Source organism: Tasmannia lanceolata, unplaced genomic scaffold, assembly GCF_043159265.1.
Source record: "Tasmannia lanceolata isolate RefF3 unplaced genomic scaffold, GAP_Taslan_0.1 ptg000037l, whole genome shotgun sequence".
Taxonomy (NCBI): domain Eukaryota; kingdom Viridiplantae; phylum Streptophyta; class Magnoliopsida; order Canellales; family Winteraceae; genus Tasmannia; species Tasmannia lanceolata.
The window spans coordinates 57048903-57076901 of NW_027518714.1; the positions used below are offsets into that span (position 1 = coordinate 57048903).

The 27999-nt window shown below is 38.0% G+C and overlaps 2 protein-coding genes and 1 pseudogene across 12 annotated transcripts; 1 reads left to right on the forward strand and 2 right to left on the reverse strand.

Annotated features, from left to right (window-relative positions):
- On the forward strand, window positions 1-27998 carry LOC143860164 (F-box protein At5g49610-like). 11 transcript variants are annotated; one of them, XR_013239616.1, is made up of 4 exons: window positions 12546-14136; window positions 25695-25934; window positions 26740-26999; window positions 27311-27998. XR_013239616.1 is itself a non-coding variant. In XM_077370714.1 (2 exons), exon 1 carries the CDS (start codon window positions 204-206, stop codon window positions 1422-1424), a length of 1221 nt encoding a protein of 406 aa, XP_077226829.1. In that variant the 5' UTR covers window positions 1-203; the 3' UTR covers window positions 1425-1441; window positions 8753-9080. The 11 variants fall into 11 exon arrangements, 3 of the variants coding, with proteins under 3 accessions (XP_077226829.1, XP_077226828.1, XP_077226827.1); XR_013239615.1 differs by having other exon boundaries at window positions 26743-26999; XR_013239621.1 differs by lacking the exons at window positions 12546-14136; window positions 25695-25934; window positions 26740-26999; window positions 27311-27998 and adding exons at window positions 2-1441; window positions 5429-5580; window positions 8749-9080.
- On the reverse strand, window positions 4166-10323 carry LOC143861625 (photosynthetic NDH subunit of lumenal location 5, chloroplastic-like). The gene is made up of 4 exons (XM_077372518.1): window positions 10213-10323; window positions 4853-4907; window positions 4682-4767; window positions 4166-4300 (listed from the first exon to the last, which is right to left on the reverse strand). Exons 1-4 carry the CDS (start codon window positions 10321-10323, stop codon window positions 4166-4168), a joined length of 387 nt encoding a protein of 128 aa, XP_077228633.1.
- LOC143861626 (photosynthetic NDH subunit of lumenal location 5, chloroplastic pseudogene) lies at window positions 16885-21196 on the reverse strand (annotated as a pseudogene).
- Window position 27999: the final 1 nt, after the last annotated feature.

Consider the following 27999-nt stretch of genomic DNA (forward strand, 5'->3'; position numbering starts at 1 on the left):
CCTTACATGATTTACATCTTTATCCTGTATGAATGAGTATATATATATATATACAGAGAGAGAGAGAGATCTCATGAAATGAAGCAAGCTGCAAGAACAGAGACTTGACGATTTGCTCCACTTTGGTACTCTTCCTTCTCTCTCTCTCTCTTATTAGGGTCTAGTTTTTTTGGTGTTAAATTGATAGTCTGTGTAGGAGAAAAATGAGTAGGGCAAAGATGATGAGTGGTGTTTTGAGTAATGATTTGGTGATGGAAATCCTCTGTCGATTACCTTCAAAGCCTCTAGTGAGATGCAAGTCTCTCTCCAAATCATTTCACACCTTGATTTCCAATTTCATCTCTCGAAAAAAACCAACCCTAACCATGTCCGGTCTCCTCTGTCAAGTCTCTGATATAAACTCCAGAAATTGCATACGACATGTTCGTCTGCAATCATCACCAGGAATAGAAGAACGCGTTGTTAGTAACATTATTAATGGTATGAAGAACATCCCCCGCTGTATATTGAGAGATCACCAAAATGGGTTACTTCTTTTCTCCCAAACAAATAGAGAAATCTACTACGTTTGTAACCCCCTTACCAATAAATGGTTCGCTTTGCCCCCTTCCCCACCTTTCGAAGAACGTAAATTTTTCACTCATTCCGTCTTAGCTTTCGATCCTCACATCTCCCCTCACTATAAAGTCATTTGTATCATGGTATTGTCATCTTCTGAGTCTCTATTTGGGTTCCAGATTTTCTCTTCAGAAACAGGCATTTGGCTTCAGTCTAAGATGTTCGAACGGCCATGTGCTCCTTACAACACATTCAACATGAGGAGAACTGTTTTTCTGAATGGGGTTGGGTTTTTCCTGTCATTGAATCACGTAATTGAATTCGATGTGGAGGAAGAGAGCTTTCGTGAGATACTATTGCCGGAGAATATATCCATCCAAAGAGATATATGTGTGTCAGGAGGATTTCTTCATTATTGCGCACATTATGAGAACCAGGTGAGAATTTGGGTGTTCAAGAAATGCCACAATTCTCCTGCTGGAGAATGGATCCTAAAGAAGAGTATCCGTGTCAAAACCATAACAGGAATGGTTGACGATGACATACAACTCCCACCAGTGGTTTTTCATCCAGATTTCATACAACTCCCACCAATGACTTTGCATCCGGATTTCATACAATTCCCACCAAGTTCTTTTGATCCGAATTTCACAGATCTCCGACCAGTGGCTTTTCATCCGGATTTCGACATTGTTTTCTTTCAGATATTTCATAAGGTCTATTCATATGATCTCAACAGGATGAGATTTGAGGAGCTTTACCCTTATAATAATAGATTTCCAATTACTTCTCTCATGTTCTATCCTTTCACCCCTTGCTTATATGACGCCTTGCCTTCTGCGCTGCCAATCGGATGGAAATCGTGACAACACTCTACTTCAAGGTAAATTTTGGATCTGATGACCTCCTTTTGCAATTTCCTCGTCATCTTCTTTTTTCCTTTTTATAATTTGGTACAAGATAGAAACAACTTATATTTCTTTATGAGCTTTCCATTTTTTTTTTATAACAAGCATGATTTGTGCAGGAAAAATATATGTTTTTTAATGTGGTGAGAATGGAAATAGTAAGATGTAAGAGCTTAAATTTATGATTTCACTACACAAACGATCAATTTATGTTCTTTTATAATATATGGGGCAAACTCTCCTTGTGTTTTATTATTTAAGCAGCTATGAAAGGCTATTACGTAAGAGTTATTTAAAGGACATGCATGCAGGGGCGATGCCACATGAGAGGAAAGGGGGGCAATTGCCCCCCTTATTTTTTTGGAAAAAAAAAATAAGGCCTTTATTTTTTAATAATTTTTTAATACTTACCCCCTTTTTTAAAAAATATGCCCCCCTTTCCAATCATCCCTAAGATAGAAAATAAGTTTAAAATTTTAATTTTACCATTTTTATCTCCCTTTTTTGTGCAAAATTTACTATAATTTTTGCCCCCCTGTGCAAAATTTCAGATAGAAATTTTTTCTATCTTAATTTCAAGATAGATAAAAAATTACTATAATTTTTGCCCCCCTTGTGCAAAATTTCTGGCATCGCCCCTGCATGCATGGATGCAGCAGAGAAGCAAGATCGAAAAACTCATACGTACAAAGACACAACAGAACTAAAGTAGTTAGTAAATATTTTACTGTGGGGAAAGCTAGGGTCCACAATTTCTATTAAATCTACAATTGCGAAGGCACTGAAATAGGCCATACAGTGGTAATTCAAGACATATTCATCCCTTGTTATCACAAATCTTATTGATTCCTAGATATTTTCGGTCATAAATTAGCTTATTTTCTATGATTTGGCCGACACTTTGAATTTATTGCCGACACACGTGTCGTGTCGTGTCCGACATGACACCTATGTCCACACTCCTTTACACACTTTTAAGTGTACGATAGAAGTGTCGGTAACTTTATATGCATGTATGTGTATGAATGTGACACTATTTTTAGATTTTTAGGAGTTGCCATGTTAGATACCTCATATCCGTGTCGGAACTCGGCGCACGAATCCATGTCCACAAATCATGATTATATGTAGGTTCTATTTTAGGTGTGTCCCCCTTTCTAAATTTTGTGAGTTTGGCGAGTCAGACACTCTGTGTCCGTGTCGAGATGAGACACTCGTGCCCAGAGCGATGACACTTGAAAGGGAAGGGGGACAATTGCCCCACTTAATTTTTTGGGAAAAAAAATATTCCTTTATTTTTTAATATTTTTTATACTTACCCCCCTTTTTAAAAAAATATGCCCCCCTTTCCAATCATCCCTAAGATAGAAAATAAGTTTAAAATTTTAATTTTACCATTTTTTATCCCTTCCTTCTAAAATATGCCCCCCTTTACTATAATATTGCTTTCATTTGTTTGGAGAGAAAAAATTACTATAATTTTTGCCCCCCTTGTGCAAAATTTCTGGCATCGCCCCTGCTTGTGTCCGTGTCCACAAATCATAGCTTATTTTGTACTTTTTGTTAGACCGGCCCACCTAGCTTCTTCTCATGTTTATCAGAAATCTTGTGATTCCTCCATGCTTCCTCTCATAAAATAGCTTATTTTGTCCATTTTTTTAGACCCCTTGAGGGCACGTTTGGATGCATGTAATATACAAGTAGAAGGAAAGGAATATAGATTCCCATTTCTTTACTTTCTTTTTCCTCTTGATTTGATAGGAAAGTTAAACAGTAAAGTTCTATTTCTTTCGATATAAACTGGCATAAAATAAATTTTATCACCATTTTTTCATTTAAAAATGGCTGTAAAATTTGTTTTACGCCTATTTTACGTATGAAAGAACCGAGCCTAAGAAAAGACTTGTATTTGACAAAATCACCTCTAGCTAGGACTGTCATGTAAATAGCAAAATAACCACCAAAGAATGTTGGGCAAAGAAAACTATGTACTTTTACTATGATTTTTCCATGTTTTGGCGCAACCAAACAAATATCTAGTGAACAAACCTCCATCTTGATGTAGGTTTGTTGTTGTACGTGAAAGGGTATTCAATATTCGTTACCATTGAGATTTAAAAAAAGGTAATTATATGTGACCTTTTTAAGTTGGTGGCCATTAAATGGATGGTAAAACAACTAAGCCCCACTTGGACTCCTACCCACTCATTTTGTGCATCCATTGTATGAGAAATTATATGGGGCTCGAGTGTGAAATCCAGTGCAGGAGGCACCAGCCTTGATATTTGGCTTTTATACCTGTCATTTTGGCTTGACATTTTTTGCCTTTGCAGACTATGTTTGATAAATACACCCCTTCTGGTCTGAATTTGTCGGGAACTGTAACAGCTAAATTAGAGAAGCTAAAAATAGATAATTGTGGGTCTATCACAACAATGGGTGCCGATATTAATTAAGCAATATAGGACTACAGTGGCAATTTCTAAATTCAAATGGGCAAAAACAGCCTATGCATTCATGATCTTCATTGTTGATCTCCAAGATTCTTAGTCATCTCTGATTAGTTCCTCCCAATCATAAAAAACTTAAGTCTATTGTCTATACTCCACATCATTTTGCTACAATCCCTCTATAATGGGTGTGGCTCATGAAACTGGAGGAAAAAACACAGTAAAAGAAAAATGGGGACTGATTCTTACTCAGACCATAGGAAGCTCACCGCAGTCGCTAATGACCACCTTCTTTCTCCGGCGGTCATCTCTGTCTGTCTCTTGAGACTCGATCAGCTGCACAATTTCCATGCCCTCCAGAACCTGCCCAAACACAACGTGCCGCTGGTCCAACCATGGTGTATGCATCCAGATCAGTTTTCAAACATGTCAGCTTCTGTTTATGCCATATGTATCTTGGTGTTTTACTAAGAATGGACTCAGTTGTGATAGACACCCAATAAATAATATGAAAAAGGAAACTGGGTTGGTATTGCCCGATCTTTATTGGGCTTTTACTAGATTTGAACAAATATTATTTTCAGGTAAATTTTAGGTTTTTTTCTTTCTTCCAACTAAAAGATTGTTTCCAGTCCATACAAGTAGATCGTAGATTGAAATCTGATATCGTTGGACATCTGAACAAGCTACAAAGATGAATTGAAGTGCTAGGAACCAATAAATGGTAATCCAGTTTCTCAAAATAGTGTGGATAGAGCAGGTTACCTTGACAGTGCAAATGAAAAATTGGCTTCCATTGGTGTTGGGTCCAGCATTTGCCATACTAAGAACCCCAGGTCCCACATGGGCCACTGTAAAAATTAAGCAGCTCAGAATCAAATGCATTATGCAAACCGATACAGAAACACACGAATTGGGTGATGTAGATTAACTTACGCGTGAAGTTCTCATCTTTAAATGTACGGTCATATATACTTTTACCACCGGTTTCCTGGAATAAACAAGGCCATATTCTCAGATAATTACCAGATGGATCTATACATTTGTTTATCAACACACACTCACTGAACTGTCAAGACATGGAGTTGTGGTAATTGGAATTTTAGTTGGAAGGGAATATAACAGGGGAAAGTCCCATAAGTTGCAGTCATGACATTAGTGACTATTCTCAGTGCAATCAGAGGGTAACTAGGGTCAAATGATAAAAGAAATATAAGACAAAAACATAAAAAACATATAACTAATACTATGTATGCTTTACAACCACCTACTTTGTTTTGCCTCCTTTCTGATTAAAAACCAACCAAAGCTATCCTAATCATGTTATTTGGGAGCTGATGTCATAAGAGAAAAGGCCTCTTTCCGTTGTTCGAGGAAAGAAATGGAGGGAGGGGTGTGCGTTTTCATGAGTTCTATGTGTTTCTATAAAACTCTGGCATGGCTTTAGCAACAGTTATTGATACCAGCAGTTTTATCTAGTACCCAACTTGAATTTTGTATTTTCTTGATCAGAGGATTTGGCAATAGTACCAGAACACTGAAGCACATTTAATGAAGGGGAAGAGGCTTGTTTATTCCCCTGATGCCACTGCTCCACATTAGCCCTCTCTTTTTCAGGGATTATCAACGAGTGATCAAAGCGGTTAGTAAAAGATAACTTTGAGGTATTTTAGTACCTGAAATCTCATTCAACTATGTATTACACACCAATTATTACCCAGTGGAAAAACTATTTTATGCCTTTTTTCTATTAGTGTTGATTTTGTTAAGAAATTTATAGGGATTATTATTAAGAAAGCTGATATATTTTAGAATACAAGTGGTTGAAATGGATGTCATTGCTATATTTGAACTGGTGATCAAAGCGGTCAGTAAAAGGAAATATGGCAATATCATTCAAAAAAAAAAAGGAGGAAATATGGCGATACAATTATTTATGCCTGTTGATTTTTTAGTTATGCCTGTTGATTTTGTACTGTATTTATACCCTATCTATGAATGTTCTACCTTTAGAAAATGCTTTGAGATTGTTAGAATATGTGAGATTCACCGTTGATTTGGGTGTGGGGTAGAATAGGCAGTTTGGTTAGATCGGCAACTATGCTAGAATTATTAAAGATAGGATTTCTATCTTTATCTCTTTCCTTGGTTAGGATTTCTTTCTTTATCTCTAGCCATAGTTACTCTTCATCTTTCTATTTTTATCTTTTGAGTGTTCTGTAAAAACACTCTTTAGCATCTTTGTAATTAATTCAATATTAGTGAAAATCTTCTTATAATTTATAATGGTATCACAGCGAGTCGATCCGACCACATACTGAGCACTACTCTTAACAGCGCCGTCCTCAAACGGACGACTAAATCAGTTGTCCGCCGGCCCTCTTGCTCTTGCTACAAGTCTGCAACCCCATTTCCCTTCCCTTCATTTCTCCTCCATAGCTCATCACCTCTGTCGTCCCAAGACTTCCAACCGCGGGTCTTATCATTCCCATCAAAGGTATCTCACAAAGAAAAGATTGTGATCACCCTCAGCCATCTCCTCCGTGCTTCTCACCGCGTTGCTTCAGTCGCGGCCATTGCCACGGATCTCGTTATCTTTGTTGGGAAGAAAATGGGCGAACATCCTATATTTCCACCATCCTGAACTAGAGTCACATTTCATATTTAGTGATGTCCTTGATGAATGAGTTATGTTATCGGTTTCCGACGTTTGCCTAAACAAAAAAAAAACTATGTTCTATCAATTCAACGGCTCACAACAAGTGTCTGCAATTGGATCAATCAAATCTTGATATGGATATGGAATGGTTCGGGCTGATGAATCCGTCCGTTTATATCAATGCGCAATAATTATAAAGAAAAGAAAGAGAAGAGTTTACAAACAAATAATAAGATTAAGAAAAAAAAATAGGTTAGGGAGGTTGAGCTAGGTATATGTAATGGCTATAATTCAAGCATTGGCAGTACGGGGATAGACAAGTTAAATCATGGAAAAAAAAGGCATGCGATCAGGGAGAAAGCTAGTGTTGAAAAAGGTGAAATTAGCCTAACCCTATTCCAAGATTTGATAAAGTCAGCCCCTTCATTATAATATCCATGCTTTTCCTCTTATATTTAGAACTTGTGGTTTTCCTTGGGACACCCTTTCCTTTTGTCTTTAGTGAAATATCCACTCCCTTTTTAGAATCTCCTTTGCACCCATTCATATTGTCGCCCAAATTTGATATTCGCACTCCTTGAATAAAAATCCACAAGTCCTAATATTGTCACGCCTTTTGCAATATAGCTGCTAGTTGTTGGTCTCTTTCCTACAGTCTTTTCCTCTTATTCTCAGATTCTTTCTTGTCTTATTTCAGTTGAGGTACATTTCTTAAGGTGCGTGCCTAAAATATCGCCTCCTTTCAATTGAGGTGCTTCATTTCTTTTGAAGTGCGTGCCTGAAAGAGAGTTTCCAATGCCATTAGGATCGGTAAAATCGACCCATGTTTTCTTGCCCATCGAGGCCCTTTCTTGCCCATCGAGGTTCATTCTTGCCTATTCTGGCATTGGTCCATAGAGACCCGTTCTTACTCATCCATCGATGCTTGAGTATCATCTGGCCCCATTGAGGCGATGATTTGTTATCATCCATTGGCTTTTAAGCCGTCTTCACGACACATCAACAAAGCGGCAATCAACATGAGTCATCGTCATCGGCAACATCAGTCATCATGATCAAGGGATCTTCATCATCAAATTTTTTGTAGTGCGCTTCAAATAAGAGGATTCTATTTTCTTATGGGAATTTCTAATGGAGGATTTTATTTTTCATATTGGGGATATTTATTTTAATCAAACGTAGATAGATTTCCAATCCATATACGTTTGAGGGGGCACGTTAGAATATGTGAGAGTCACCGTTGATTTGGGTGTGGAGTAGAATAGGCAGTTTGGTTAGATTGGCAACTATGCTAGATTTATTGGAGGTAGGATTTCTATCATTATCTCTTTCTAGGATTTCTTTCTTTATCTCTTGCCATAGTTACTCTTCATCTTTCCATTTTTCTCTTTTGAGTGTTCTATAAAAACACTCTTGAGCGTATTTGTAATTAATTCAATATTAGTGAAAGACGAAGGCTTAGTTGAGTAGAGTATTGAGGTAAAACAGTAAAATGCAAGGTTTACGGTGTTTAGCCTTCGGATATTTAGAATTCCAAGAGAAATCGTGACGATTTCTTTGAATTGGTTGGTGAATCTCAGCTTGCATATGGATACTTTTTTATCCAGAATTTCTACTTACAACTTTTCCTAGCCATCAAAGTTATGGGTCATGGATTTTTCCACTGTTGCATTTATTGATTTTGCTGGGTCATTGAGGCATCTTCTTGAATTTTTCACCCTTCTTTTCTGTTGGTTGTTGGATGGGGATGCACAATGAGATTTTTGATACATTCGTATATTTTCGTTGGGTTGAAATAGGTTGTAAATAAATGAGAAAGGATGCGAAAAGTGTGATGATTTTTGAAGGAGTTTCTTGCGGTTTTTCAGTCAATTTTGGCGCACGTTATTTTGTTCTTTTGTTTTTCTTTTAACTTTTTATTTCTCAAGTGGCATTAGTAAATTTGATCCGAAATATGTTCTTCGTATTGCCTCAACGTAAAAAGAGGCGTGGAATTTAGTTATGCACGGTTTCTAATTTGATGCAATTTTTTTATTGTCTTTGATTTTATTTTTTGGTCAGTGTTATTTTCCACTTTCTTTTTTGCTCAAACATATGTTTTATTTGGGCTTGTGATATAATTTTAATGTCACTATGGAATGTGATGTTTTCTTGATTGTGATGGTTTCAAAAGGTAGGTAGTTATTGAGATGGAGAGTGGGCACAAGGACATTCTCAAAGAAGGCTTTGAAAGACATTCAGACAAAATTTTATCAGTAGACTGGTTGTAACCATAATTAAGTTTAGGAACATGTTGAGAAAGTTTGAAGAGAGAGTACATGGGAGTTGAAGAAGCTCCCTGAGGTGAAAGGATTTACTTGGCACCCAAATGACTGACAGCGCTTCACTCAGTGGGGGATGCATATATTCAGGTAATTTGTAACTTTTGAATTTGAGAATGGTGGAACTTAGTGATGTGATTGTCTTCAAGGTAACAGGATTAATTAATTGATAATTTCGGGCTAATCCATATATTGCAAAATTTAGTAGGACCAGATGCTCTCATTGGGTTGAACCGTAGCTGATATATGGTGACACCACTGGCACTGGGGAGCTAGCCTTAGGACATACTAAGGACCCACCAGAATTTAAAGAAGCAGATGGTCAAATTGTAGACCTTGGAGCCCTGAATGATGATATATGAATGTACTCGCAGAGAAATTATATGGTACTTCAAATGTTGGGTTAAATATCAAGGGTTGAACCGTTTTGACGGTACTTGACGGTCAAGAATATATGACTAGTATGCTTTTGTCACCCAAGCTTCGTATAATCCAACCATTTGACAACTCCTGTTTTGATTCTGTGGGGCCCACCACTTTATACTCATGAAAAGCATGGTTGTAAATTGGTGGGCCCAAATTGGTCCATACCTCCAGAACAAAGTTGTTTAGGAATTTAGGGATGAGAAAGCACACATTTGCAAGGTCACTCTCATTTTACTAACCACTTAGCAATCATGTTTTGAAGGGTTGGGCCATAAAATTGTACACCTATGCATGGCATTTGTTTTGAGAATAATCTTATCATTTGCGAGAGATACATTTACTAAATAGGTCTTGATATTCTTTTTTTTTTAAAGAGTTGTTGGGCTGGAAAAGTTTTAAACATTGATTTTGTTCAGATCATTTAGCAGGCTACATTGTTTGGGTACAACCCTACGCTCTCCAAGTCTCCAACAACATGCAGCAACTAATTTATCATGAAAAAAAATAATTCTTTCTGGACATGCCTTAAATCTCACCAGAGAGAGCCCACAACCCCTTCCCTATCTCACCACTTGCAGCAACCAATTTATAATGAAAAAAAATTTCTAGTTGCCAGAAATGGCCTAAATCACACCAGGGATGCTCCACCAAGGGAAAGAAGTGATCAATTGCGCGGTAAGAACTTTTTAAAGTTACACCTGTTTGAGCGAGACAACTAGTTGAGCGTTTTTATTTATACCGAGAACTCGAAGGTAACGCCAGGTAACAAGTCTTCGGATTTTAGAAAATTATGACAAAGGGGCTGTTCTAAAGTTCCCGAAAAAAGGCAGATGCGACAATGGCTGACGCGTCAAGTCTGCTGAAAGTCGTGAAAATCCGTCCCGACTAACCCCTATCCTGACTAAGCCCCCAGTAGAGAAACAATACGCAATCTGTATTCCCACGAGATTTCCGTCTTCCTTTTCCGCAAGGGCAGTCGAACCAAACATCCTATTTTGCATTGATTCCTACTTTATATATTCCCGCAATCCAAAACACGAGTGCAAAATTAAAGAAAATGTTAAAGTCCAAATTTTGGACTTAAAGCGATTCTGACAATCTTTCCTTTTTAGTTTCAGAATTGTGACAACCAATGGTGAGGTCCCCAACCGATTATTGCCCAAAAATTAACATAAGCTATGTTAATTTTTGGGCAATAATCGGTTGGGGACCTCACCATCGGTTGTCACAATCTGAAACGAACAGGGTTGCTGTTCAATTTAGATTGTGACAACCGTTGATCGGATGGTGACTTACCATCGGGAACACTGTGGTGGGATCATTTAGACCCTTGATTCATCAAGCTTCATCTATTCTATATATATAGAGCTGGATGTGGTACGCTGAGGGTGTGCCACGTGGCGCCCCCTCTGCATACCGCATTCAGCCTTGTTTTTTCTTTTTTTTTTAACTTCAGCCCTTTTTTCAACGCATCTATGCAAGGCATTTCTAACCGTTTTATTCTCTCTCTCTCTCTCTCTCTCTCTCTCTCTCTCTCTCTCTCTCTCTCTCTCTCTCTCTCTCTCTCTCTCTCTCTCTCTCCAATCAAACCCTATGAAGGATCACAACCCTTCCCGAACTCCACCTATTTAAATATAGTTTCCTTGCCTCCATCCTTCGTCCATACCATTTCTGCAACTTTCCCTATATCTTCTGCTCAAAATACATCGTTATATCAGACACCAGGTACTCTTTTTTATTGTGCCATGTCTTATTCCTTAAAGAAAAGGCATTTTTTTGCAATTAATTTATATATTGGTTTATGCTTCTACGACTTTCTAAAAATTGATTTATAATTTTTCTCGCCCATTAATTCCTAATTTGTTTGTACATTTAGGTTTTTTTTTTTTTTTTTTTTTTTAATAGGGTTATCAATAGGGCTGCAACTCGGGTCGGGCGGGTCGGGTTTTGGAGAACCCAACCCTACCCGAGAAATATCTCGGATCGGGTCGGGTCGGGTTTTTTTTCGAAAAACCCACGATTCCCAAACCCGGCCCTACCCATGATAAATCTCGGGTCGGTTCGGGTCGGGTCGGGTTTTTTCACGTTGACGCAAATTTTTAAGGAAAATTCTTGTTTGGCAAGGCAACTCAACTCATAGAAGCAGAAATTACACTGACATTACAGTTGAATCAAACAATGATGTAATTACACTCACATCACACTTGAATCAAACAATGCTGTAATCAAACAATGTTGTAATTACAATCAAACAATGCTGAATCAAACACTTGAATCAACTCAACTCATAGAAGCAGAAATTACACTCACATACGGTAACAGTGGGTGCGTGGGTTTTCACTTTTAACTTTGGGATAATTACATTTACACCCCCTCTAGTTTCTGACACATCCACTTCCACCCCTATAGTTTAAAACGTGACAAATACACCCCTGTAGTTTCAATTTGTTAAAGGTTTGCCCCTTCAGCTGAAGGCTCGTCCATAGATTGAAGGGTTAGGATGATCCGATGGAGCTGATTTTTTGGGCACACCATATCTATGTCAGGACCCATCAAATGAACGCTTTGGATCATCCAAATAATGTGGGCCCCTACCCGAATCCAAACACTACCAAAAAAATCATCCAAATAATGTGGGCCCACATTGTTTGGATGATCCAAAGCGTTCATTTGATGGGTCCTGACATAGATAGGGTGTGCCCAAAAAATCAGCTCCATCGGATCATCCTAACCCTTCAATCTATGGACGAACCTTCAGCTGAGGGGGCCTACCTTAAACAAATTGAAACTACAAGGGTGTATTTGTCACGTTTTAAACTATAGGGGTGGAAGTGGATGTGTCTAGAGGGGGTGTAAATGTAATTATCACTTTAACTTTTAACTAACAATAGAAAAAAATGTACATACTATAACTTATGTAACTCGGGTCGAGTCGGGTCGGCCCCTTCAAACCCGGCTCGACCCGAGATTCATGCGGGCTTTTGAATGCTGAACCCGGCTCGACCCGAAACCCATGAAACCTGAACCTGACCCAAGCTATTTTCGGGTCGGGTCGATGCGGGTCGGGTAAAACCCGGCTCGAGTTGCAGCCCTAGTTATCAACATTTATCCTCATGGATCTCTTTTAAAATGTATCTTTATTTAAAACAGTTTAAAAGCATTTTTTTTTCTCGCCCTGGTATCGCACGGGTCTGCCACTAGTTTACTTTAAGGGTCGATTTTGTAGTCCGGACCAAGACCAATTAGCGATCAACGGTCTTGATTTCACATTGACTTCCCTAAGGACTGAAAATCGGACACATCCTAATAAGCTGTGGTAATAAATATTAGGGTTTCGTTTTTTTTTTGAGTAAATCTCCTTCCATCTTTATCCTCTATGAATATAGAGAGAGAGAGATCGAGATCTCATAAAATGAAGCAAGCTGTAAGAACAGAGACTTGACGATTTGCTCCACTTTGGTACTCTTCTCTCTCTCTCTGTCTCTCTCTCTCTCTCTCTCTCTCTCTCTTATTAGGGTTTTGTTTTTTTGGTGTATTGTTAAACTGTATAAGACAAAGATGAGTGGGGCAAAGATGATGAGTGTTTTTTTGGGTGATGATTTGGTGATGGAAATCCTTTTCCGATTACCTGCAAAGCCTCTAGTGAGATGCAAGTCTCTCTCCAAATCATTTCACACCTTGATTTCCAATTTCATCTCTCGAAATAAACCAACCCTAACCATGTCCGGTCTCCTCTGTGAAGACTTTGGTACAAACTCCAGAAATAGCATACGACATGTTGATCTGCAATCATCACCAGGAATAGAAGAACGCGTTGTTAGTAACATTATTAATGGTATGAAGAACATCCCCCACTGTATAATTAAATCTCACCAAAATGGTTTACTTCTTCTCTCCACATTTATTAGAGAAATCTACTACGTTTGTAACCCCCTTACCAATAAATGGTTCGCTTTGCCTTATCTCCCAACCTTAGCAAAACGTGAATTTTTCACTCTTGCCGTCTTAGCTTTCGATCCTCACATCTCCCCTCACTACAAAGTCATTAGTATCTTGGTATCGTCATCTTCTAGGTCTATATTTGGCTTCCGCATATTCTCTTCAGAAACAGGCATTTGGCTTAAGTCTAAGATGTTCGAACCGCCATTTGCTTCTTACAAGGGCTACGGCACGAAAGGAACTGTTTCTCTGAATGGGGTTGTGTTTGTCCTGTCAGCGAATAACATAATTGAATTCGATGTGGAGGAAGGGAGCTTTCGGGAGATACAAGTGCCGGAGCCCTTTCGGGAGATACAAGTGCGGGAGAATATTTCCTTCCTAAGAGGTATTTGTGTGTCGGGAGGATTTCTCCATTATTTGGCACATTCCGAGAACCAGTTGAGAATTTGGGTGTTCATGAAATGCCACAATTCTCCTGCTGGAGAATGGATCCTAAAGAAGAGTATCCTTGTCAAAACCATAACAGAAACGGTTCACAATGACATAGAACTCCCACCCGTGGTTTTTCATCCGGATTTCATAGAACTCCGACCAATGTCTTTGCATCCGGATTTCATAGAATCCCGACAGACTCCTTTTCGTCAGGATTGCATGGATATCCGACCAGTGGCTTTTCATCCGGATTTCGACATTGTTTTTGTTAAGATATTTCATAAGGTCTATTCATATGATCTCAACAGGATGAGATTTCAGGAGCTTTACACTTATAATTTATCTTCTTCTACCACGTTCTATGCTTTCACCCCTTGCTTATATGACGCCTTGCCTTCTGCGCTGCCCATCGGATGGTAACGGCGACAACACTCTACTGCAAGGTAAATTTTGGATCTGATGACCTCCTTTTGCAATTTCCTCGTCGTCTTCTTTTTTCTTTTTTATAATTTGGTACATGATAGAAACAACTTATATTTCTTTATGAGTTTTCCATTTTTTTTTATAACAAGCTCATGATTTGTGCAGGAAAAATATATGTTTTTTATGTGGTGAGAATGGCAATAGTAAGATTTAAGAGCTTAAATTTATGATTTCACTACACAAACGATCAATTTATGCTCTTTTATAATATATGGGGCAAACTCTCCTTGTCTTCTATTATTTAAGCAGCTATGGAAGGCTATTATGTAAGAGTTATTTAAAGGGCATGCATGGATGCAGCAGAGAAGCAAGATCGAAAAACTCATACGTACAAAGACACAACAGAACTAAAGTAGTTAATAAATATTTTACTGTGGGGAAAGCTATGGTCCACAATTTCTATTAAATCTACAATTGCGAAGGCACTGAAATAGGCCATACAGTGGTAATTCAAGATATATTCATCCCTTGTTATCACAAATCTTATTGATTCCTAGATATTTTCGGTTATAAATTAGCTTATTTTCTATGATTTGGCCGACACTTTGAATTTATTGCCTACACACGTGTCGTGTCGTGTCCGACATGACACCTGTGTCCACATGTGTCGACACTCCTTTAGATACTTTTAAGTGTACTGCTAGAAGTGTCGGTAACTTTATATGTATGTATGTGTATGAATGTGACACTATTTTTAGACTTTTAGGGGTTGCCTTGTTAGATACCTCAAATCCGTGTCGGAACTCGGCGCACGAATCCATGTCCACAAATCAATATTATATGTACGTTCTATTTTAGGCGTGTCCCCGTTTCTAAATTTTGTGAATTTGGCGAGTCAGACACTCTGTGTCCGTGTCGAGATGAGACACTCGTGTACGTGTCCACAAATCATAGCTTATTTTGTACTTTTTGTTAGACCGGCCCACCTAGCTTCTTCTCATGTTTATCACAAATCTTGTGATTCCTCCATGCTTCCTCTCATAAAATAGCTTATTTTGTCCATTTTTTTAGACCCCTCAAGGGCCCGTTTGGATGCATGTAATATACAAGTAGAAGGAAAGGGATATAGTTTCCCATTTCTTTACTTTCTTTTTCCTCTTGATTTGATAGGAAAGTTAAACTGTAAAGTTCTATTTCTTTCGATGTAAACTGGCATAAAATAAATTTTATCACTTAAAAATGGCTGTAAAATTTGTTTTATGCCTATTTTACGTATGAAAGAACCGAGCCTATGAAAAGACTTGTATTTGACAAAATCACCTCTAGCTAGGACTGTCATGTAAATAGCAAAATAACCACCAAAGAATGTTGGGCAAAGAAAACTATGTACTTTTACTATGATTTTTCCATGTTTTGGCGCAACCAAACAAAGATCTAGTGAACAAACCTCCATCTTGATGGAGGTTTGTTGTACGTGAAAGGGTATTCAATATTCGTTACCATTGAGATTTAAAAAAAGGTAATTATATGTGACCTTTTTAAGTTGGTGGCCATTAAATGGATGGTAAAACAACTAAGCCCCACTTGGACTCCTACCCACTCATTTTGTGCATCCATTGTATGAGAAATTATATGGGGCCCGAGTGTGAAATCCAGTGCAGGAGGCACCAGCCTTGATATTTGGCTTCTATACCTGTCATTTTGGCTTGACATTTTTTACCTTTGCAGACTATGTTTGATAAATACACCCCTTCTGGTCTGAATTTGTTGGGAACTGTAACAGCTAAATTAGAGAAGCTAAAAATAGATAATTGTGGGTCTATCACAACTAGGGCTGCACATGGTTCGGTTCGGTTCGGTTTTGGGGGATTTCTTGAACCGAACCGATGCCATCGGTTTGGAAAATTTCCAAACCGTAACCGAACCGTTTGGGGGTCAAACCGAACCGAACCAAACCGATCTTGACCGGATCGGTTCGGTTCGGTTCACAGTTTATCCGATTTCCTTGAGTTGGATTGTTGCTACTTTTATGCCCCGTTTGGATTACAAGAAAAAACATTTTTGATGAAATTTTACTTCAGTTTTCAGCATGTATTAAGTTATTCTTTTGGTCTTTGGTGTTATATTTCCGCCCATTTATTTACTTGGAACCACCCATTTTGGTCGGTCTCTTCTCTTTCTGGTTAAATACATTAGATTTGGGTGTGCCAAGTAAAGAAAATTGATATATATATATATATATATATATATATATATATATATATATATATATATATATGATTTATAAAAAAAAATTAAAAAATGGCAAAAATACCATCGGTTCATCGGTTCGGTTCGGTTTAAATTTTTCCAAGACCGTGACCGAACCGATCCAAACGGTTTATGGAAAACCGAAACCGTGACCGAACCAATGCCACTAAAAACCGAACCGAACCAAACCGAAAGGCCCGGTTCGGTTCGGTTTATCGGTTTAGGCGGTTAAATGTGCAGCCCTAATCACAACAATGGGTGCCGATATTAGTTAAGCAATATAGGACTACAGTGGCAATTTCTAAATTTAAATGGGCAAAAACAGCCTATGTATTCATGATCTTCATTGTTGATCTCCAAGATTCATAGTCATCTCTGATTAGTTCCTCCCAATCATAAAAAACTTAAGTCTATTGTCTATACTCCACATCATTTTGCTACAATCCCTCTATAATGGGTGTGGCTCATGAAACTGGAGAAAAAAACACAGTAAAAGAAAAGTGGGGACTGATTCTTACTCAGACCATAGGAAGCTCACCGCAGTCGCTAATGACCACCTTCTTTCTCAGGCGGTCACCTCTGTCTGTCTCTTGAGACTCCATCGGCTGCACAATTTCCATGCCCTCCAGAACCTGCCCAAACACGACGTGCCGCTGGTCCAACCATGGTGTATGCATTCAGATCAGTTTGCAAACATGTCAAATTCTGTTTATGCCATATGTATCTTGGTGTTTTACTAAGAATGGACTCAGTTGTGGTAGACACCCAATAAATAATATGAAAAAGGAAACTGGGTTGGTATTGCCCGATCTTTATTGGGTTTTTACTAGATTTGAACAAATATTATTTTCAGGTAAATTTTAGGTTTCTTTCTTCCAACTAAAAGATTGTTTCCAGTCCATACAAGTAGATCGTAGATTGAAATCTGATATCGTGGGACATCTGAACAAGCTACAAAGATGAATTTAAGTGCTAGGAACCAATAAATGGTAATCCAGTTTCTCAAAATAGTGTGGATAGAGCAGGTTACCTTGACAGTGCAAATGAAAAATTGGCTTCCATTGGTGTTGGGTCCAGCATTTGCCACACTAAGAACCCCAGGTCCCACATGGGCCACTGTAAAAATTAAGCAGCTCAGAATCAAATGCATTATGCAAACCGATACAGAAACACACGAATTGGGTGATGTAGATTAACTTACGCGTGAAGTTCTCATCTTTAAATGCACGGTCATATATACTTTTACCACCGGTTTCATGGAGTAAACAAGGCCATATTCTCGGATAATTACCAGATGGATCTATACATTTGTTTATCAACACACACTCACAGAACTGTCAAGACATGGAGTTGTGGTAATTGGAATTTTAGTTGGAAGGGAATATAACAGGGGAATGTCCCATAAGTTGCAGTCATGACATTAGTGACTATTCTCAGTGCAATCAGAGGGTAACTAGGGTCAAATGATAAAAGAAATATAAGACAAAAACATAAAAAACATATAACTAATACTATGTATGCTTTACAACCACCTACTTTGTTTTGCCTCCTTTCTTATTAAAAACCAACCAAAGCTATCCTAATCATGTTATTTGGGAGCTGATGTCATAAGAGAAAAGGCCTCTTTCTGTTGTTCGAGGAAAGAAATGGAGGGAGGGGAGTGCGTTTTCATGAGTTCTATGTGTTTCTATAAAACTCTGGCATGGCTTTAGCAACAGTTATTGATACCAGCAGTTTTATCTAGTACCCAACTTGAATTTTGTATTTTCTTGATCAAAGGATTTGGCAATAGTACCAGAACACTGAAGCACATTTAATGAAGGGGAAGAGGCTTGTTTATTCCCCTGATGCCACTGCTCCACATTAGCCCTCTCTTTTTCAGGGATTATCAACGAGTGATCAAAGCGGTTAGTAAAAGATAACTTTGAGGTATTTTAGTACCTGAAATCTCATTCAACTATGTATTACACACCAATGATTTTTTAGTTATCCCTGTTGATTTTGTACTGTATTTATACCCTATCTATGAATGTTCTACCTTTAGAAAATGCTTTGAGATTGTTAGAATATGTGAGATTCACCGTTGATTTGGGTGTGGGGTAGAATAGGCAGTTTGGTTAGATTGGCAACTATGCTAGATTTAGTAGAGATAGGATTTCTATCTTTATCTCTTTGCTTAGGATTTCTTTCTTTATCTCTTACCATAGTTACTCTTCATCTTTCTATTTTTATCTTTTGAGTGTTCTGTAAAAACACTCTTTAGCATCTTTTTAATTAATTCAATATTAGTGAAAATCTTCTTATAATTTATCATGGTATCACAGCGGGTCGATCTGACCACATACTGAGCACAATTCTTAACAGCGCCGTCCTCAGGCGGACTACGAAATCAGTTGTCCACCGGCCCTCTTGCCCTTGCTACAAGTCTGCAACCCCATTTCCCTTCCCTTCATTTCTCCTCCATAGCTCATCACCTCTGTCGTCCCAAGACTTTCAACCGCGTGTCTTATCATTCCCATCAAAGGTATCCCGCAAAGAAAAGATTGTGATCACCCTCAGCCATCTCCTTCGTGGTTCTCACCGCATTGCTTCAGTCGCGGCCATTGCCACGGATCTCGCTCTCTTTGTTGGGAAGAAAATGGGCGAATATCCTATTTTTCCACCATCCTGAACTAGAGTCCCATTTCATATTTAGTGATGTCCTTGATGAATGAGTTATGTTATCGGTTTCCGACGTGTGCTTAAACAAAAAAAAAACTATGTTCTATCAATTCAACGGCTGACAACAAGTGTCTGCAATTGGATCAATCAAATCTTGATATGGATATGGAATGGTTTGGGCTGATGAATCCGTCCGTTTATATCAATACGCAATTATTATAAAGAAAAGAAAGAGAAGAATTTACAAACAAATAATAAGATTCAGAAAAAAAAAAGGTTAGGGAGGTTGAGGTAGGTATATGTAATGGCTATAATTCAAGCATTGGCAGTATGGGGATAGACAAGTTAAATCATGGAAAAAAAAGGCATGCGATCAGGGAGAAAGCTAGGGTTGAAAAAGGTGAAATTAGTCTAACCCTATTCCAAGATTTGATAAAGTCAGCCCCTCCATTATAATATCCATGCTTTTCCTCTTATATTTAGAACTTGTGGTTTTCCTTGGGACACCCTTTCCTTTTGTCTTTAGTGAAATATCCACTCCCTTTTTAGAATCTCCTTTGCACCCATTCATATTGTCGCCCAAATTTGATATTCGCACTCCTTGAATAAAAATCCACAAGTCCTAATATTGTCACGCATTTTGCAATATAACTGCTAGTTGTTGGTCTCTTTCCTACAGTCTTTTCCTCTTATTCTCAGATTCTTTCTTGTCTTATTTCAGTTGAGGTACATTTCTTAAGGTGCGTGCCTAAAATATCGCCTCCTTTCAATTGAGGTGCTTCATTTCTTTTGAAGTGCGTGCCTGAAAGAGAGTTTCCAATGCCATAATGATCGGTAAAATCGACCCATGTTTTCTTGCCCTTCGGGGCCCTTTCTTGCCCATCGAGGTTCATTCTTGCCTATTCCGGCATTGGTCCATAGAGACCCGTTCTTACTCATCCATCGAGGCTTGAGTATCATCTGGCCCCATTGAGGCCATGATTTGTTATCATCCATTAGGTTTTAAGCCGTCTTCACTACACATCAACAAAGCGGCAATCAACATGAGTCATCGTCATCGGCAACATCGGTCATCATCATCAAGGGATCTTCATCGTCAAATTTTTTGTAGTGCGCTTCAAATAAGAGGATTCTATTTTCTTATGGGAATTTCTAATGGAGGATTTTATTTTTCATATTGGGGATATTTTATCACCATTTTTTCACTTAAAAATGGCTGTAAAATTTGTTTTACGCCTATTTTACGTATGAAAGAACCGAGCCTAAGAAAAGACTTGTATTTGACAAAATCACCTCTAGCTAGGACTGTCATGTAAATAGCAAAATAACCACCAAAGAATGTTGGGCAAAGAAAACTATGTACTTTTACTATGATTTTTCCATGTTTTGGCGCAACCAAACAAACCTCTAGTGAACAAACCTCCATCTTGATGGAGGTTTGTTTTACGTGAAAGGGTATTCAATATTCGTTACCATTGAGATTTTAAAACAGGTAATTATATGTGACCTCTTTATGTTGGTGGCCATTAAATGGATGGTAAAACAACTAAGCCCCACTTGGACTCCTACCCACTCATTTTGTGCATCCATTGTATGAGAAATTATATGGGGCTCGAGTGTGAAATCCAGTGCAGGAGGCACCAGCCTTGATATTTGGCTTTTATACCTGTCATTTTGGCTTGACATTTTTTACCTTTGCAGACTATGTTTGATAAATACACCCCTTCTGGTCTGAATTTGTTGGGAACTGTAAAAGCTAAATTAGAGAAGCTAAAAATAGATAATTGTGGGTCGATCACAACAATGGGTGCCGATATTAGTTAAGCAATATAGGACTACAGTGGCAATTTCTAAATTTAAATGGGCAAAAAAAGCCTATGCATTCATGATCTTCATTGTTGATCTCCAAGATTCATAGTCATCTCTGATTAGTTCCTCCCAATCATAAAAAACTTAAGTCTATTGTCTATACTCCACATCATTTTGCTACAATCCCTCTATAATGGGTGTGGCTCATGAAACTGGCGGAAAAAACACAGTAAAAGAAAAATGGGGACTGATTCTTACTCAGACCATAGGAAGCTCACCGCAGTCGCTAATGACCACCTTCTTTCTCGGGCGGTCACCTCTGTCTGTCTCTTGAGACTCGATCAGCTGCACAATTTCCATGCCCTCCAGAACCTGCCCAAACACGACGTGCCGCTGGTCCAACCATGGTGTATGCATCCAGATCAGTTTTCAAACATGTCAGCTTCTGTTTATGCCATATGTATCTTGGTGTTTTACTAAGAATGGACTCAGTTGTGATAGACACCCAATAAATAATATGAAAAAGGAAACTGGGTTGGTATTGCCCGATCTTTATTGGGCTTTTACTAGATTTGAACAAATATTATTTTCAGGTAAATTTTAGGTTTTTTTCTTTCTTCCAACTAAAAGATTGTTTCCAGTCCATACAAGTAGATCGTAGATTGAAATCTGATATCGTAGGACATCTGAACAAGCTACAAAGATGAATTTAAGTGCTAGGAACCAATAAATGGTAATCCAGTTTCTCAAAATAGTGTGGATAGAGCAGGTTACTTTGACAGTGCAAATGAAAAATTGGCTTCCATTGGTGTTGGGTCCAGCATTTGCCATACTAAGAACCCGAGGTTCCACATGGGCCACTGTAAAAATTAAGCAGCTCAGAATCAAATGCATTATGCAAACCGATACAGAAACACACGAATTGGGTGATGTAGATTAACTTACGCGTGAAGTTCTCATCTTTAAATGTACGGTCATATATACTTTTACCACCTGTTTCCTGGAATAAACAAGGCCATATTCTCGGATAATTAACAGATGGATCTATACATTTGTTTATCAACACACACTCACAGAACTGTCAAGACATGGAGTTGTGGTAATTGGAATTTTAGTTGGAAGGGAATATAACAGGGGAAAGTCCCATAGGTTGCAGTCATGACATTAGTGACTATTCTCAGTGCAATCAGAGGGTAACTAGGGTCAAATGATAAAAGAAATATAAGACAAAAACATAAAAAACATATAACTGAGACTATGTATGCTTTACAGCCACCTACTTTGTTTTGCCTCCTTTCTGATAAAAAACCAACCAAAGCTATCCTAATCATGTTATTTGGGAGCTGATGTCATAAGAGAAAAGGCCTCTTTCTGTTGTTGAGGAAAGAAATGGAGGAAGGGGTGTGGGTTTTCATGAGTTCTATGTGTTTCTAGAAAACTCTGACATGGCTTTAGCAACAGTTATTGATACCAGCAGTTTTATCTAATACTCAACTTCAATTTTGTATTTTCTTGATCTAATGATTTGGCAATAGTACCAGAACACTGAAGCACATTTAATGAAGGGAAGGGGGCTTGTTTATTCCCCTGATGCCACTGCTCCACATTAGCCCTCTCTTTTTCAGGGATTATCAACGAGTGATCAAAGCCGTTAGTAAAAGATAACTTTGAGGTATTTTAGTACCTGAAATCTCATTCAACTATGTATTACACACCAATTATTACCCAATGGAAAAACTATCTTATGCCTTTTTCCTATTAGTGTTGATTTTGTTAAGAAATTTATAGGGATTATTATTAAGAAAGCTGATATATTTTAGAATACAAGTGGTTGAAATGGATGTCATTGGGATATTTGAACTGGTGATCAAAGCGGTTAGTAAAAGGAAATATGGCAATATCATTCAAAAAAAGAGAGGAGGAAATATGGCGATACAATTATTTATGCCTGTTGATTTTTTAGTTATCCCTGTTGATTTTGTACTGTATTTATACCCTATCTATGAATGTTCTACCTTTAGAAAATGCTTTGAGATTGTTAGAATATGTGAGATTCACCGTTGATTTGGGTGTGGGGTAGAATAGGCAGTTTGGTTAGATTGGCAACTATGCTAGATTTAGTAGAGATAGGATTTCTATCTTTATCTCTTTCCTTGGTTAGGATTTCTTTCTTTATCTCTTGCCATAGTTACTCTTCGTCTTTCTATTTTTATCTTTTGAGTGTTCTAAAAAAACACTCTTTAGCATCTTTTTAATTAATTCAATATTAGTGAAAATCTTCTTATAATTTATCATGGAATCACAGCGGGTCGATCCGACCACATACTGAGCACAACTCTTAACAGCGCCGTCCTCAGGCGGACGACTAAATCAGTTGTCCACCGGCCCTCTTGCTCTTGCTACAAGTCTGCAACCCCATTTCCTTTCCCTTCATTTCTCCTCCATAGCTCATCACCTTTGTCGTCCCAAGACTTGCAACCGCGGGTCTTATCATTCCCATCAAAGGTATCCTGCAAAGAAAAGATTGTGATCACCCTCTGCCATCTCCTCCGTGCTTCTCACCGCGTTGCTTCAGTCGCGGCCATTGCCACAGATCTCGTTATCTTTTTGGGAAGAAAATGGGCGAACATCCTATTTTTCCACCATCCTGAACTAGAGTCCCATTTCATATTTAGTGATGTCCTTGATGAATGAGTTATGTTATCGGTTTCCGACGTGTGCCTAAACAAAAAAAAAAACTATGTTCTGTCAATTCAACGGCTGACAACAAGTGTCTGCAATTGGATCAATAAAATCTTGATATGGATATGGAATGGTTCGGGCTGATGAATCCGTCCGTTTATATCAATGCGCAATTATTATAAAGAAAAGAAAGAGAAGAGTTTACAAACAAATAATAAGATTCAGAAAAAACTAGGTTAGGGAGGTTGAGCTAGGTATATGTAATGGCTATAATTCAAGCATTGGCAGTACGGGGATAGACAAGTTATATCATGGAAAAAAAAGGCATGCGATCAGGGAGAAGGCTAGTGTTGAAAAAGGTGAAATTAGCCTAACCCTATTCCAAGATTTGATAAAGTCAGCCCCTCCATTATAATATCCATGCTTTTCCTCTTATATTTAGAACTTGTGGTTTTCCTTGGGACACCCTTTCCTTTTGTCTTTAGTGAAATATCTACTCCCTTTTTAGAATCTCCTTTGCACCCATTCATATTGTCGCCCAAATTTGATATTCGCACTCCTTGAATAAAAATCCACAAGTCCTAATATTGTCACGCCTTTTGCAATATAGCTGCTAGTTGTTGGTCTCTTTCCTACAGTCTTTTCCTCTTATTCTCAGATTCTTTCTTGTCTTATTTCGGTTGAGGTACATTTCTTAAGGTGCGTGCCTAAAATATGGCCTCCTTTCAATTGAGGTTCTTCAATTCTTTTGAAGTGCGTGCCTGAAAGAGAGTTTCCAATGCCATTAGGATCAGTAAAATCGACCCATGTTTTCTTGCCCATCGAGGCCCTTTCTTGCCCATCGAGGTTCATTCTTGCCTATCGAGGTTCATTCTTGCCTATTCCGGCATTGGTCCATAGAGACCCGTTCTTACTCATCCATCGAGGCTTGAGTATCATCTGGCCCCATTGAGGCCATGATTCGTTATCATCCATTGGGTTTTAAGCCGTTTCACTACACATCAACAAAGCGGCAATCAACATGAGTCATCGTCATCGGCAACACCAGTCATCATCATCAAGGGATCTTCATCGTCAAATTTTTTGTAGTGCGCTTCAAATAATAGGATTCTATTTTCTTATGGGAATTTCTAATGGAGGATTTTATTTTTCATATTGGGGATATTTATTTTAATCAAACGTAGATAGATTTCCGATCCATATACGTTTGAGGGGGCATGTTAGAATATGTGAGAGTCACCGTTGATTTGGGTGTGGGGTAGAATAGGCAGTTTGGTTAGATTGGCAACTATGCCAGATTTATTGGAGGTAGGATTTCTATCATTATCTCTTTCTAGGATTTCTTTCTTTATCTCTTGCCATAGTTACTCTTCATCTTTCCATTTTTCTCTTTTGAGTGTTCTATAAAAACACTCTGTAGCATATTTGTAATTAATTCAATATTAGTGAAAGACAAAGGCTTAGTTGAGTAGAGTATTGAGGTAAAACAGTAAAATGCAAGGTTTACGGTGTTTAGCCTTCGGATATTTAGAATTCCAAGAGAAATCGTGACGATTTTTTTGAATTGGTTGGTGAATCTCAGCTTGCATATGGATACTTTTTTATCCAGAATTTCTACTTACAACTTTTCCTAGCCATCAAAGTTATGGGTCATGGATTTTTCCGCTGTTGCATTTATTGATTTTGCTGGGTCATTGAGGCATCTTCTTGAATTTTTCACCCTTCTTTTCTTTTGGTTGTTGGATGGGGATTCACAATGAGATTTTTGATACATTCGTATATTTTCGCTGGGTTGAAATAGGTTGTAAATAAATGAGAAAGGATGCTAAAAGTGTGATGATTTTGGAAGGAGTTTCTTGCTGTTTTTCAGTCAATTTTGGCGCACGTTATTTTGTTCTTTTGTTTTTCTTTTTTACTTTTTATTTCTCAAGTGGCAATAGTAAATTTGATCTGAAATATGTTCTTCGTATTGCCTCAACGTAAAAAGAGGCGTGGAATTTAGTTATGCACGGTTTCTAATTTGGTGCAATTTTTTTATGGTCTTTGATTTTATTTTTTGGTCAGTTTTATTTTCCACTTTCTTTTTTGCTCAAACGTATGTTTTATTTGGGCTTTTGATATAATTTTAATGTCACTATGGAATGTGATGTTTTCTTGATTGTGATGGTTTCAAAAGGTAGGTAGTTATTGAGATGGAGAGTGGGCACAAGGACATTCTCAAAGGAGGCTTTGGAAGACATTCAGACAAAATTTTATCAGTAGACTGGTTTTAACCATACTTAAGTTTAGGAACATGTTGAGAAAGTTTGAAGAGAGAGTACATGGGAGTTGAAGAAGCTCTCTCTGAGGTGAAAGTATTTACTTGGCACCCAAATGACTGACAGCGCTTCACTCAGTGGGGGATGCATATATTCAGGTAATATGTAACTTTTGAATTTGAGAATGGTGGAACTTAGTAACATGAGTGTCTTCAAGGTAACAGGATTAATTGATTGATAATTTCAGGCAAACCCATTGATTGCAAAATTTAGTTCGACCATTGGGTTGAACTGTGGCTGATATATGGTGACCCAACTGGCATTGGGGGCTTGTCTATTTCCCTGATGCCACTGCTCCACATCAGCCCTCTGATGTGGAATGATGATATATGAATGTACTCGCAGAGAAATTATATGGTGCCCGTGAAGGTGGTACTTCAAATGTTGGATTAAATATCAAGGATTGAACCGTTTTGACGGTCCTTGACAGTCAAGAATATATGACTAGTATGCTTTTGTCACCCAACGTTCATATCATCCAACCATTTGACAACTCTTGTTTTGATTCTGTGGGGCCCACCACTTTATATTGTAAATTGGTTGGCCCAAACAGGTTCTTACCTCCAGAACAAAGTTGTTGAGGAATTTAGGGATGTGAAAGCACACATTTGCGAGGTTACTCTCATTTTACGAACTTTGGTCTTGGAACGTTGCAAATAGGTGCTTGCATATGGTTTTGTCACCATCATTCTTGGGGGGTTTCTCCTACAATTTTGCCAATCATGTTTTGATGGGGTGGGCCATAAAATTGTACACCTATGCATAGCATTTGTTCTGAGAAAAAATCTTATCATTTGCGAGAGATACACTTACTAAATAGGTCTTGATATTCTTCTTTTCATAAGAGTTGTTGGGCTTTAGCCCGGAAAAGTTTTAAACATTGATTTTGTTCAAATCATTTAGCAGGCCACATTGTTTGGGTACAACCCTACGCTCTCCAACCACATGGCTCTAGCAACAGTTATTGATACCCCCAGTTCTATCTAGTACCCAACTTGAATTTTGTATTGTCTTGATCAAATGACTTGGCAATAGTACCCGAACACTGAAGCACATTTAATGAAGGGGAGGGGGGCTTGTCTATTTCCCTGATGCCGCTGCTCCACATCAGCCCTCTCTTTTTCACGGATTATCAACAACCGTTTACAACCAGAAATGTTGAGGTATTTTAGTGCCTGAAATCTCATTCAACTATGTATTACACACTAATTATTACCCAATGGAAAAAGTATTTTATGCCTTTTTTTCTATGAGTGGTGATTTTGTTAAGAAATTTATAGCAATTATTATTAAGAAAACTGATATATTTTAGAATACAAGTACTTGAAGTGGATGTCATTATGATATTTGAGCTGGTGATCAAAGCGGTTAGTAAAAGAAAATATGGTGATACAATTATTTATGCCTGTTGATTTTTTAGTTATGCCTGTTGATTTTGTACTGTATGATTAGAACTGAATGCTTGATGATACAGGCATTCAGGGCTGTTGGATTTTAACCGAACTTCGTTGAAGAAGATGGTACCGTCTTGCGCTCCATACCTTCAAATTCATTAGCTGTATCTATATCCTGTCTATGAATGTTCTACCTTTAGAAAAGGCCTTGAAATATTGAGGTAAAACAGTAAAATGCAAGGTTTACAGTGTTTAGCGTTTGGATATTGAGAATTCCAAGATAAATCATGATGATTTCTTTGAATTGGTTAGTGAACCTCAGCTCGCGTATCGATACTCTGTTTTATCCAGAATTTTTACGTACTACTTTTCATGGCCATCAAAGTTATGGGTCGTGGATTTTTCCGCTGTTGCATCTATTGGAGAGTGGGCACAAGGACATTCTCAAAGAAGGCTTTGAAAGACATTCAGACAAAATTTTATCTGTAGACTGGTTGTAACCATACTTAAGTTTAGGAACATGTTGAGAAAGTTTGAAGAGAGAGTACATGGGAGTTGAAGAAGCTCCCTGAGGTGAAAGGATTTACTTGGCACCCAAATGACTGACAGCGCTTCACTCAGTGGGGAATGCATATATTCAGGTAATATGTAACTTTTGAATTTGAGAATGGTGGAACTTAGTAACATGATTGTCTTCAAGGTAACAGGATTAATTGATTGATGATTTCAGGCAAACCCATAGATTGCAAAATTTAGTTCGACCATTGGG

What these genes read in the sequence shown, in the direction of transcription:
- LOC143860164 (XM_077370712.1), top strand. Translation starts at nt 12,881, where the DNA reads ATGAGTGGGGCAAAGATGATGAGTGTTTTTTTGGGTGATGATTTGGTG.
- LOC143861625 (XM_077372518.1), bottom strand. Translation starts at nt 10,323, where the DNA reads ATGCAAAATAGGATGTTTGGTTCGACTGCCCTTGCGGAAAAGGAAGAC. An exon ending in TAAAGATGAGAACTTCACGC is followed by an intron (nt 4,768 to 4,852) that starts GTAAGTTAATCT and finishes TAATTTTTACAG; the next exon opens with TGGCCCATGTGGGACCTGGG. An exon ending in TTTTCATTTGCACTGTCAAG is followed by an intron (nt 4,301 to 4,681) that starts GTAACCTGCTCT and finishes TGGTTGGACCAG; the next exon opens with CGGCACGTTGTGTTTGGGCA.